Below are 13,576 nucleotides of genomic sequence, written 5' to 3'. Positions count from 1 at the left end.
CATATCGCAATTTCTGTGTAACTAACTATAACTGTAAAGGCTCTCGGAAAGATGGCTCTAGGTAGCATAACATTACAAAATGTTATCTTATGCCCTGTAATTATCACTGAATTGAAATCAGAAGTGATGTCACTGGCCCTAACTAGCTGTTGGTTGAACCAACAGTAAGTTGCAGTGACGTTCAACAGGTGATACTGCCGCCCACGCTGGGAACAACGACCGCCGCGAGGTGGCGTCTTGATCCTCAGAGTTGTTTATCTTTAAACTAGGACTTCAGCACAAGGATGATGTCTGCCGTGCCGTGGATTCATTTAATCTTTCCACAAAATAATAAGTTTGATTTACATGCGAATATATAAGAAGCTGGCTGATACATTCACCTTAGATCCCCAGGCTAAACACTATGAAACAATTCATACTATTGACAGTGCTGCAGGCATCATCCAACAAAATCGAGCTCTTCTTATTTTTGGTGATTGTGCACAGATGCAGACGCTGCAGTAAATCTGATAATGTGAAACTATTTGTGTGGATTACATCGCAGATGTAATGTGTGTGTGCACAGAGACCAAATGCCGATGCAGGGCTGGGGTTGTAGAGCTGTAGACCTATAAGAAGATTCATAGCTGATGTATGAGCCATGAATCGTTGCTGCATCACATACCATAAAGCCAGGGCATCTGTAATTTCATTAAAATCGAGGGCCGAGAGGGTTCCATTTCTTCTCTCATTCTTTGAATCAAAAGTCTAGAAATAAGTCTGGGTGATACTTTGTTAGATCTGTTCGTATATTTTCAATAAATCGAATCAGATTTAAAGCCTCTCCTCTCGAACGATATTTTTTGGCGAACATTTCTTTGTGTAGTCTTTCAGCTGTTTGACTTTACTTATCATCTGGTTGTGTGCCACACTTGTTCCAGAAGGCGGAAGGAGGGGGCAGTGAAGCCCCGCGCATGCGCCCAGAGGTTGTTTTTCCCCACACTGGCAGTCGTTTAAAGTGCGCTGAGCTACCGGGGTTTCCTTGTCTGACTGGGACTAGCGAGCAGATAGGCAGATGATAACAGCATCAGTTGCTGTTACTAGATCTCAATGAACTGCCCTCGAAGAAGCCACTGATCGTGCCTGCTGCTTTTTGCAGAGGTGGTAAACTGATCAGTGTCCGGAAAAACGGCTCTATGAGATATTTCTTCATTGAGTCTTTTCTTTTTTTTTAGTATTTCAAGGTCTGTGTAGCCTCTTTCCACCATGGTGCTAGGAAAGGTAAAGAGCTTCACAGTAAGCTATGACTGTCTCAATGACAGCAATGTCCCCGTTTTCTCGAGCGGGGACTGCGTCTCAGGGAGGGTGATCATCGAAGTCACCGGAGAAATCCGCGTGAAATCTCTCAAAATCCACGCGAAAGGATTTGCAAAAGTTCGTTGGACTGAATCGAGAAATGCTGGATCCAACACTGCTTACACGCAAAACTACACAGAAGAAGTGGAATATCTGAACCACAAAGACATCCTAATCGGACACGAGAGAGGTGAGGACTTGTTTTTTGATTTTATTTTCCTGCAGAAGTTCTTGCTTCTCACTTGACCTGATGGGTGAGATGCTCTTAGTGGCCTCGGGCTCAATGAAAGGTGTAGCTGAAGGATAACAAGAGTGATAGACACGATTAAAAAGTTGACCAACTTTCATAATGCTGCATTTTCTGACGGCGCTTTTATGTATGATGTTTTTACGCTCGTAACATACAGCTCCGTGGTTGCTTGTTTGTGTCAAGGTGTCAGAATGAATGACAGCAGCTCTGCTCGATGTATTTAACGTCCAGCGTAAGGTTGGTTTTGATTTTGCTTCTCTTTATTAGGCCCAGAGAAATAAAGCAGTGTTTAGAGTCTCTGTAAGTGTATTTCATTGCAGAACCACATCTTAAAGAGTGTTTCTTTGTAGCTTTTCTTAAGTTTCCCCCTATTGTTCAAAGCGGTTCAATCCTGTTCAGAAAACTGGACCGGGAGAGGCGGGGTAAAGACGCAAGCCCCTACCTCCGGCTGCCTGCCATTGGCTGCGATGTTCATCTGTGGCTGATGACATCATTACCCTGCAGACAGAAAATTCTGCAACTTTTCGGTGAAGGGGAAAAAAAGCTGTAAAATGTAGCTACCAGATGAAAGTACGTGCGGTTTGAAACGTATAAGGAGCTGCAGTGCTTGATACTTTGTTCCTATACTTATCCCTATGGTTAAACCCTTGGTAAACGTGTATTCTGCTAGGCGAAATGTTGTCTTGTTATAGGTGTGTTTAGCAGTCTAACTGTGCTTAACCAACGGTCATTTCTGTACTTTTATTTAGTGCACTTTTTAGTGCAAAAAAGGGGGAGGAAACCCAGACAGTTAAGGAAGGTAACATTTATACCGTTACGATAATAATAATAATGAAAACTATATACTAGCTCAGCCCTTAAGCAAACATGATAACTCATAAAATGATAGCGATAAAAAAAATAATTTTAATAAAATCGAAAGATTGTCGTTTAAAGTGGAGAAATTGCTGCAGTTTTTGTTCGGAGTATGCTCTTTGATACGTTGTTGCTGTGTAGTAGGTAGGTCGGTACTGCGGTGTCGCACAGTGAATGCGTAATGAAGGCTGGGTGGCTGTGGGAAGCTGCTCGCTCCGGTTTAGGCCGGTCTCCTCCTGCTGGAGTCTGCCGTTTGAGTGACAGCTCTGCACTTGTTTACCACACGGCTGCTGCTGCTGCTTGGAGGGAGGGAGGGAGTGCTGAGCTGGCAGAAGCGCACCCTAGCTCTTTACAAAAATCACTCTTTGTGTTTTAACTGAAAAAAATATATATTCATGTATTTTTAAAAAAGAAAAAAAAAAAGAAAATGCAGTTCGAATTGTACAACCCTGTCCAAAACTACATTTCATTCTTCTGCTAGGCAGTGAAATTCTAAGTTTCCTGTACTTGTGCCCGATTTTTTTTTAAATGTAGTATTTATTTATTTTTAAAGCGCAGATTTAAGATTTTTGTCGAACCTCCACACAGCCCATAATAGCCTCAATGTATTAGCATCATACATTGGATCTCTTTGATTCACTTCATTGTTCTTGGGAATAACACTAGAAGAAAGAAGGAAGGGAAAAGGGCTCAGTTTCTGACACCATCAAACAATCAACTTCTTTTACTTTCCTCTAAATATTGGTGTACTGTTTATCTCTCAATACATTAACATAAGTTTTAAATCGGCCAGATATTATAGTAAATTCCTTTTTATTCTCTTTTTTCTCCCCCACCCTGTGTTTTTTTTTGTTTTTTTGTTTTTTTTTTTCTGGTATGACTTTCAGATGCCTTCGTAGAGCATTTTACGCAGGTATGGTATATATGTGTTTGGACTATTGTCCTCCTTGTTTTTCAGACGATGATAACTCGGAGGAAGGACTCACCACTATCCATTCAGGAAGACATGAGTATGCATTCAGCCTTGAGCTTCCACAGACGTAAGTGTTTCATAAATATTAGGAGACTTGCAGTTATTTTATTTTGGGGTTTTGTTTTTGGCTGTACTGTGATTATAACATTATTTCTCCCTTCTCTCCTGCTCTGCTCTTTTCCTGCAGACCTCTGGCTACCTCTTTCGAAGGGAAACATGGCAGCGTGCGCTATTGGGTAAAGGCAGAACTCCACAGGCCATGGCTCCTACCCATGAAGACCAAGAAAGAATTTACAGTCTTTGAGCACATTGACATCAACACTCCATTATTGCTGGTAAGCTTACGACTCAATTCACTTGACCAGTGAATGAGCCTGTTAGCTGGTGATGGCACTGAATGAAGGAAATAAAAACGTAGTATGAGTCACTTAGGGCATAATTTTCCTAATTATGGGGAATTTCAGCAGGTTACACTGTAGACACCCTGAATCATGGAAAAATAAATACAGAACAAGTGTTGAAAACATTTGGCTGCTATTTATTGTTATAACTATGGAGTAGCTGGTGTTTGATTATCAATCTAGCTTTTATTGTGGCAAAAAATAATGTCTTTATTTTTCCCCACCTTCCCCAGTCACCACAGGCCGGCACAAAAGATAAGACACTTTGCTGTTGGTTCTGCACCTCAGGTCCTATTTCCCTAAGTGCCAAAATTGAGAGGAAAGGATACACCCCAGGTAAGAATAAGTGAATAATTAATGACTTTCTTAGCTATCTCGTAACCAGATAAGTAAGTGGAAGTCCCTGCAGCTTCTGCATTGATTATCAAAAACACACCTGATAAATAAATGTAGATAAACTTCAGCTAACTTGCTTCCTGTCCTTTTAACTCTGTAGGGGAGTCAATCCAGATTTTTGCTGAGATCGAGAACTGCTCATCACGCATGGTCGTGCCAAAGGCGGCCATCTACCAGACTCAGACCTTCTACGCCAAAGGGAAGATGAAGGATGTCAAGCAGCTGGTGGCTAACCTGCGGGGAGAATCTCTGTCCTCGGGCAAAACGGAGACGTGGAACGGAAAGATGCTGAAGATCCCGCCAGTCTCCCCCTCCATCCTGGACTGCAGCATTATCAGAGTGGAGTACTCTCTCATGGTGAGCACAATAATGAGGCGTTTAGATCACTTTCACATAATCTTTCAGTGTATATCCAGATATTGTAGATTTGGAAACACAAGTCTTGCTACTTCCAGTACACTCCCCTGACCTTACCACCACCACATTATTACTTGTTTTAAGTGCCATTCTGTTGTAGAAGTTATATTTCCTACTAAGTCAATATCTCTTCTGGTAAAGCACCTGGCTGACTCAGCTCACATTGCCAAAACTAGGCCTTGGATTGCACCAGTTGTTATCTCCACATGCAGCTAAGAGCATTAGCCCAGAATATCTGTGGCAGCACCTGCCATCAGGGTGCTTATACCTGCTTTACACCATGAACAGAAATGCTAGGTTGCTTATACCTTTTGTAAGCAACTGATCTCATGACAGTGACCTACATATTGTCAAACTAATGCCTAACCCAGTCCTGGTTCGAGTACTTCTGAGAAGATATAGGAGCCATTTCATTTTATGCTGACTGCTCAGCTCCAGAGCCTTTTATTAGACTGATCATAGCCCTTTTACATTTTTTATAACCCTGTATGACATGTTATTTTATTTTTTGCATATGCTAAACGGTTGTGGTGTTCTTATGTCTGTGCTCAGGTGTATGTAGACATACCTGGAGCGATCAACCTGTCCCTGAACCTGCCTCTTGTCATCGGAACCATCCCTCTTCACCCATTTGGTTCCCGCACCTCCAGCGTCAGCAGCCAGTGCAGCATGAGCTGGCTGGGCATGGGTCTGCCTGAAAGGCCGGAAGGTACGTTTGATCTCATTGTCATGAAGCATCTTTTTCTATTTTAATCAAGGGATCGTAATCGCAAGAATGCTGAAGTGTTGTTTCGTCTTCATTTGCAGCTCCTCCAAGCTACGCTGAAATTGTGACGGAAGAGCAGAGACAGAGCTGTCTGGATGTCCCAGCAGCCCGCGAGGAGCTGGACGGACCTCTCTTTGCCTATATTCACGAATTCCGCTTCCAGCCCCCTCCCCTGTACTCTGAGGTAAGCACCAAATGGCAAATGACCTTCCTTTAGAGTCTCAAAAACAGTTTGTTTCCTTGAATAAACACCTTTTTTCCCCCTCTTTTCCCCCATTCTAGATTGATCCTAACCCAGATCATGCCAGCCGTACAGAGGAGCGCAGACTTGATGCTTGCCCATCACGCTGAGGATATCCCAGCAATTCCCCTGAGATGTTTGGGGAAACTCAAAGAAGCCTAGCTGTAAGGCTCAGCTTTGATTATTTTCTCAGCTGACAGCATTTACAAAATGCTGTTGACAATAAGAGGAAAAACAAGAATATCCAACCAAAAAAACCCAAACAAAAACGAGTGAGTCAGGTTGGACGAATCTGTTCCTGCCTTCCCTCAGCAAGAGAAATGGGAGTCACCAGTTCCGGGTGTCTTTCCTTTCCTGTGTCAGCTTGCTGAGGGTGACATATGTACAGATGAACATGTATCCATTCTGTATGCGAAGAGGGCGGGGTAAAAAAAAAAAAAAAGACCCTCTAGTAGCGCGAGCCCTGGTGATGGTATTGACAACGACAATGACGATGACGAGGAAGAACCGCCACGGCTCAGCCTGCCAAGCTCCTCTTCACCCCTGACTCTTCTGTACCTGTGGCACATAAGGACTTAGTTCCTCTCACAAAGGACAGAACTTGTCATGTCCGTTCATCAGCAGAACTCACCTTAAGGAAATGGGATGAAGAGAAAAAGGTGTCACCACCATAGTCCTGAAAGTAAGCTTTCAGCAGCAGCATCAGTCATCAAAAAAAAGCAAATACTAGGTCCTTCTGCCTCATTTATGGATTTGTTTTGCACATCTTGTTCTTTACTTGAGTTGTGTGGCTCTGTTTAATGAGAGTTTAAAAAATAATCACTAATAGTTTAGTTTCAGCCTTGCAACGCACCAGACTATGAGACTATGAGACTGAAATCTGCATCACTCTGAGTATCGCTGAGAGTAGGATTTGTTTTAAAAAAGCAAAAGCAAAACGAAGACTGAAAAGTACAAGAACAATGCACTGAAATTGTTTAAGTTGTTTAAGAATTTTCATTTTCTTGTGACTAACAACAACCAGACAGTACTTGTACAACAGACTTAATCTTTATGTGGAAGCTTTCTTCTTTTCTCTCTTTTTTTTAAAACTACATTGCCTCCTAAGCTTGAATCTGTGGTTTCCCTCCTTGTTATTCTGTTCTCGTATTCGCTCCAGTCACAGAAAAGCTTGCAACAATTTTAGCTTCGTGGTGGCTCTGGATTTGGACTAGCAGGGTTGCAGACTTTTGCCACTCAATTTGAAGCTGACGGGAAAAGCGCTTGCTTGCGTGGGTGTGTGTATAATTTGTGTGTGTGTGTGTGAGACATAAAGTGGTGCCCTATTGAGGGACTCACCCTAATTGTTTGCAGCCCCTCTACTCCTAATCTCAGGGCAAGCCAGGCTTGCATAACTGCCCGACTAGCACTGTCTCAGGTGGTCTTCTCACTTGTTAAAAGGAGGAAAAAGAGAGAGAGAAGATAAAGTTTTGAGGTTTTTGTTTTAATTGCACTGCTTAGAAAAAATAATGAAGTTTTTGTTCACTACCAAAACGAGAGGCAGACCTGCAGAGGAGCGAGGCAGCTTTTTCTTTTTGAGACGAATCACATTCCCTTTATGTCCTGCTGCACTTTCCCACTTCATCCATTACAGACTTTACCAGACCAGTGAAGCCAGGATGCTAATTCCAAAAAAAGAAGAAAAGATGGAAAAATATTTTTGAAATAAGAAAGTAAATTCAGCACAAATGAAATGCTGGGAATGTTGCTAAACTTCTGTTCATGCTGGTCAGAGCAAGTAGTAGTAGTCGTAGCAGTAGTAGTAGTAAATTGAAATGAGTAATACATTGGTTTCCTAACTCATTCATGATAAAAGACCAGCTGTAACAGAGGTTCAGCATATTCAGGAAAAGATGACAAGCAGCACTTTAAAAAAGAAAGGAAAAAAAACACAAAATAAGAAAAAAAAAGCATTCAGTGGTGAAGGTCTGGATTTAATAACTACTTGGTATTAACCATGTGTTAGAGGATTTTTAAGTAAAGTGGTGTTGTGTAGGACGCAAATGCATTATTCAGTCTTTTTAAGATTAGTAACTCTTTTTTTTTTTTTCTCCCTAAGTTTACATTTCAAAACATAGCTAAGGCAACTTTGTGTGTGTGCTCGGTGTGTGCATGCTCTTATCAAGATCCTGCTGGCAACTAACCGTACAGCTTCTGACAGTGCTCAGCGAACTGCAGATTATTAAAGTGATCTTATCTTAGTGGCCTTGACACAGAAAGGACTTGATCATGATGCTTCATTTTTCAATGTCTCTGCAACTCTTGTTCTTGTTTCTCTTTGTTTAACACTTGTATGTTTTCAGACCTTTCCGTGTTTTTTTTTTTTTTTTTGTTTGTTTTTTTGGGGGGGGTTGTTTTTTTTGTTTTTTAAATGGACAAAAAGGGAAGACAGAAAAAAGACATTTAAAGCAAGGGTTGTTTTAAACAAAGAAACAAAAAAAGACATCTTGGACAGGCCTCGATTGTGTCATTTTTTTTTTTTTTTTTTTTCTGAAGCTGATGAGGGTTGACTATTATCTTTTTCCATGTATTTCTGGGCATTGATAGGTTGGTTTTTATAATTTTAACAAACAACCTTTTGGGTTGGTCTCCCTGACCTGTCTGATCCCCTTCAGGCCAGGGAGTGGCAGCTGTTGATCAGCACCCTTCTCCCTTCAAGAAACATTTATGTAACCTGGGACAAAACACTTTCTTTTTGTGGTAACTAATGTACTTGTTTTGCGATTCTTTGTTGGGGCTTTTATCTTAGGGAAACTGAATCAAGCTACGCGGTAATGAATAAGCTTACATATTTGTTTCAGGTGGGTCAATTCCATAGTCCATTTGCTTGGGCCTCAGAGTAGTCCAGTGTCAAAACTAAGCTAAATTCCTGACCTGAAGAAGGCAGGAACTGAAATGTTCAGAGAGATGGGATGTAGGAGATGGGATCTGAAACATTTTGGAAACAAAGTGCAATATTACTCAAAGAATTTTCTTCATTTTCATTTTTTTTCCATCACGATGATGTATTGATATTCTATGAATATACTATGTTCTGAATGCTTTAACCTTTCGTCTAGTTCTTCCTCTTGATTTGAATAAACATTTGTTCTAAATTACACAACTGTGGTTCCTGTGTGTGTTTTCCCTCCAAAGCTGTACACGCAATAGTGTAGGCCAGTAGTTGCACACTTGTTCACCTTTCCTGCGTTTCACTGACTGCCATCATATACAACTGATCACAACAAAGCATCCTCTAAATACAAAAGCAAATGTTGTTTAAATGACTAATCATTATCCAGTGCTTTACTTAAAAAAAAAAAAAAATCTATACAAATGGGTCACAAGAGACTTACAAGCACACAGGCAGCCAATCATCTCTTGAAAAGTAGTACAACACTGCCCCTAGAGGTGGTTTGAAGGTAGCACTGATCCTTGCTGGCAAAAGATACAAGGTACTGAGAAGGACACTGAATGGGTCTTAGTTGGATCACAAGTACTAAGATATTGGACGATGCACACATTTTGTGTTAAAACCAAAAACATTTGTGTTAATACAACTTCAAATTCCCTGTAATTTTTTTTAAAATACTGCAGTATTTTTTTTTTTTTTAGCCCAGTCTATCCTGAAATAAGACATCAGTGTTAAAGTTTGCCAAAGTTAACTGGGCCTAGTTGTTTAAACTCAGATAAATGTTTAACTTGTACAACTTGCAGCTTTCTAACTTCATAGTGCTGCTCTCTTGGTGGTTTGTCTACACATGACCTCTTTACTATGTTTAACAGTCTCTTTGCAGACCAGTAAGTCAATTTCATCCGTAATGCATCGACTTGCATTTTACGTCAGCCCAGTTTTTTACTAATTGATTTTTCTTTGCAAACTATGTGCATGTGTGCACAAGTGAGCTCAACAAATTCGATCCCGCCGAATGTGAAAGGATGTGTTGTAGGGCCTTCTGTTTTTGTCGCAAATCCAGCTGGGACAAGATGCACAAATGATCTCACTGACATGAAGAACGTTGATGCTGTTGCAGAACTGGACCTCACAGTTTCTGATACTTCTAAGCTCTGTGACGTGCAGTAGAAACGGAGGAATGAAGGAACCGCTTTCAATTTTCTTTCCCAAAATTAACAAGGCAAATTCAAAGAGACAGCTCATCAACTTTTACTGGAAATGTTTGCAAAGTATTAGTTCAAGCCAGCCTCAGTGATGACTCAGCAGCCCGGCCAGCTTTGACCCAGCACTTCAGTTTTCTCTTTGTCTCCTCTTCTCAACCCTCAATCCCCCCCTGGCCCCTTTTGACTTTTGTGGGCCCGGGCCTTTGTGGGTTTGTGACCCCTGTAGACTGGGGAGAAAAAAAGGAGGAGGGGATAACTAAGGGAAACCATAGATTGTGGCAGTGTGCATGCATGTGTGTGTGGTGAGAGTGTTGATTAGCAATTGCTGACGCTACACAGGCCTCAGCTGTTTCCTCTCACGGGATAATCCCGCTACCCAGAAGCCCCCGTGTGATCCAGAGGTTCTCGGCAACCTGGTGTGACTAGGCATGTTCAGCGTGGAGGGGGATGTTGGGGCTGAGGCCCCTGTAAGCCTGCCTGCCAGTGTCACATCATCACTGTGACATAATAGAAATGCAAACACACACACACACGCTGAGTGGACTGGAACGCGGCAGTGACGTGAACTCACACATTCTTATGAAACAATTGGATAGCCAGCATAGCCACAGGTCTGATACTGCAATGAAAGCAAAGATCTGGGAATAGGCGTAAATGTATCTCAGAAACTCAAAATTATGACCACTGTTTTTATAAAATGAGAGAAGCATTTCAGCATGATCCACACATTGATTTAGTATAATACAGACATGTATAATCTAAGCAATACGGTCTGACCTCTGCAGCTGACAGACAGAACTGAGCTACTGTGTAGTTATCATTAAAGTGTACCCTTTTCTCTCAAGACAAACACATTTTACTACAGATAGACTCACAAATTCTGGCCTTTCTACATCACATTTGTAACTGGATAACCTTATTTTCTAAACTAGTTGCCATGTCACTGAACCATGCTCGCATGAAGATTAAAACAGTACATTTTTCAGCGACAGAGGGATCCAGATATTCTGGAAGGATATAGAATTTAGACGACACAGCCTGCATGAAAGTGAACATTAGCCAGCAGCTAAATTCAGCCAGAGCTCCACCTGTTTTTATTACTGAGCACAAAGAAAGTAGCAAAGAAAGAGCTAGAAAGCCAGACAGCCAAAAACGAAGTAGCCACACGGTAGGACAAAGCTCTTAATTTCCTCATTTACTATGCTGAGATTTTGCTTGATACAGCTCCAACAACAGGGCAGCACGGTGGCACGGTGGTTAGCACTGTTGCCGCACAGCAAGAAGGTCCTGAGTTCAATTCCACCATCAGGCCGGGGTCTTTCTGTGTGGAGTTTGCATGTTCTCCCCGTGCTTGCGTGGGTTCTCTCCGGGTACTCCGGCTTCCTCCCACCGTCCAAAGACATGCAGCTTGTGGGGATAGGTTAATTGGATAATCCAAATTGTCACTAGGTGTGAATGTGCGAATGAACGTGAGTGCGGATGGTTGTCTGTCCCTGTGTGTTGGCCCTGCGACAGACTGGCGACCTGTCCAGGGTGTACCCCGCCTCTCGCCCTATGACAGCTGGGATAGGCTCCAGCGCCCCCCGCGACCCTGAAAAGGACAAGCGGAAGCGGATGGATGGACAGCTCCAACATTAAAACAACCTGCCTTCTTTTGGGCAGACCCACTTTAATGCCATGAAAGCATCTCTGATATGCTGTATCTTGGTCATCTGTCTGGCAGTCCAGCATTGCCAGAGGATCTTTTGGATCCAGTTTGTCTCATGGTCCATGGATTGGGGTTTTCCCAGGAGATTCACTCCACAGATTCCAGTCAAGTCTAGAAGCTTGACTGGGCTGGAATCTGTGCAGTTTGGAAAGGCAGCTGTCTTCAGGGAGTGCCGTTGCCATGGTGGATGTGTGCTTGGCTTGTAACTACATTTAGGTAGGAAGCCAGCATGTTAAATAACATTCACAGAAATGCTGGGAACAGAGTTTTGCTAGCAGAACTTTGCATTTTAACAGCATGACCAGACTTATCTGCTTCACCTGTCAGCGGGTTTAATCTTGTGGCAGATTGGTGAATATTAGGCTAAACCTCATGGGGACCTTTAGTCCTTGCATGAATGACATCGGTAAATAGATATTAAAAATTGCATGTATGTCAGCAGCAGCTGCTGCTGTGATTAAACAATACATGTCAGTTGTCAGTTTTTAGCCTGATTGACTAAGTTTGTTCCTCCATGAAAGGCAGATGTCAGATTCCTCGACTAATCCCAGCCTCGGGTCTCCAGAGTTTGTTCTCACCTCACTGATCTGTCTGTTTATAGTAAGAAAACATAATTGTTTTTGTTTTTTTTAAAAATGAGCTGAAATTGGCTGTGTCTGTGCCACCTCAGCCTTGACACACAGACCACACATAATTTAAAACGATGGTGCTAATTGAAAATCCTTTTAAATGTTCTCAGTGGAGCTGGGTGGGCTGCTGTGGGTCTCCATGTTTAGTAAGGACAGGAACATGATAGCCAGAATTACAGTGGGCTATGTTCTTATGCCAAGACTCCCATCCATGCCATACCAAAGTCCCAGCATGGTCAGCATTCCACCTCCAACCATCCTTCACACATACAGACACACACACACACTGCACCCGAGTCCCCTGGCATGTTTGCCACTCATGTGCAGCACCACAACTTTGCCATGCCATTAAGTAGGAAAGGTCCTGCACACTTTGTGCATCTCTTTGCCAGCACATCCTCAGAACTAATCATCAAAATAGGCTGATTATGAGTGACTCCCGCAGCAATAGCCAAAATCACCAAAAAGTAGAGATCAAGTTAAGTGTGATAAAGATTTACTGTGTCATTTTAATTGTGCCAACAGATAGTCTATGTGACCTAAAGAAGGGATTTTGAATCTATATATGCACTTGTGAATCCAGTTGTAAAGTGTCTTTTATATCAAGATGCTCAAATAACAGCTTGATTGCAGACTGCAGAAGAATAACAAAGCCAGTAGTGTTAGCCAGGCCACGAGGGGGAAAGAGTGACCCGGGGTTCATCTTGGACAGATTGTACTTGAACAAGTTCCCCTCCCCCGCTCTCTTTTTTCCAGCTTTTTGTGCATCCACGCTGTTTTCTTTCACTCTCGTAGTTTCCAGTCTTAGCTCAACACCAGATGTGTTTGAAGTATGTGAAGGCTTGCAGAGGCCCAGATGGTCACGGCAACACTACATGAGATGGTACGATAACCATGTCGGAAAGATCGATGATTTAGGGCACTCTCATGAAACTGAGGAGAAAAACAAAGTGAACCTGACTTGACTATACCTTTTCTATGTTTGAAATGCACTGCTCAACATAAACTGAAGAGCTATACCACACAGGTCACATTACTAGATTTTATCACCACGGTGAGCAATGCCGGGTGCTCTGCTCTATTCTGGAGGCTTAAGGGGACTTCACCAGTGACACTCTACCCCCTCTGTTATGTCACCTAACACAGAGCGAGTGAAATTCTGCTGCAGCCTGTAAAAGGACACTAAAAGGTTGCCATAAAAACAGCGATGATACTAGAGTTTCTATCTAGGTGAATTGATGACATGTCCCTAATTTGCTGCTTAATAAAAAAGAAAATATCTGTAATGTCTTTCATAACTGTATTCAGTCAGGGAGGAAGCATAAAAGCATAAGATATTTCTCAATAAAGCTGTTCTAACATCCTTTTTAATGTCTGATATGAAGTGCTGGTCAGTAAATCTGTAACATATAAAATGTGACTAATAGTACGCGACATCAAGCAGGAATTATGCAAGTTGAAATACAAC

At 42.1% G+C, this 13,576-nt stretch overlaps 1 protein-coding gene across 2 annotated transcripts; it reads left to right on the top strand.

Annotated features, from left to right (window-relative positions):
• Positions 1-1,011: 1,011 nt before the first annotated feature.
• arrdc3a (arrestin domain containing 3a) lies at positions 1,012-8,776 on the top strand. 2 transcript variants are annotated; one of them, XM_004544369.6, is made up of 8 exons: positions 1,012-1,525; positions 3,399-3,480; positions 3,601-3,748; positions 4,048-4,150; positions 4,311-4,567; positions 5,180-5,336; positions 5,435-5,577; positions 5,676-8,776. In XM_004544369.6, the coding sequence occupies exons 1-8, from the start codon at positions 1,246-1,248 to the stop codon at positions 5,742-5,744; spliced, it is 1,239 nt and encodes a 412-aa protein (XP_004544426.2). In that variant the 5' UTR covers positions 1,012-1,245; the 3' UTR covers positions 5,745-8,776. The 2 variants fall into 2 exon arrangements, with proteins under 2 accessions (XP_004544426.2, XP_004544427.2); XM_004544370.3 differs by having other exon boundaries at positions 1,384-1,525; positions 3,328-3,480.
• The last annotated feature ends 4,800 nt before the right edge of the window (positions 8,777-13,576 follow it).

Source organism: Maylandia zebra, linkage group LG12 (genome assembly GCF_041146795.1).
Source record: "Maylandia zebra isolate NMK-2024a linkage group LG12, Mzebra_GT3a, whole genome shotgun sequence".
Classification (NCBI taxonomy): Eukaryota; Metazoa; Chordata; class Actinopteri; order Cichliformes; family Cichlidae; genus Maylandia; species Maylandia zebra.
This window is presented reverse-complemented; position numbering and strand designations above follow the sequence as displayed.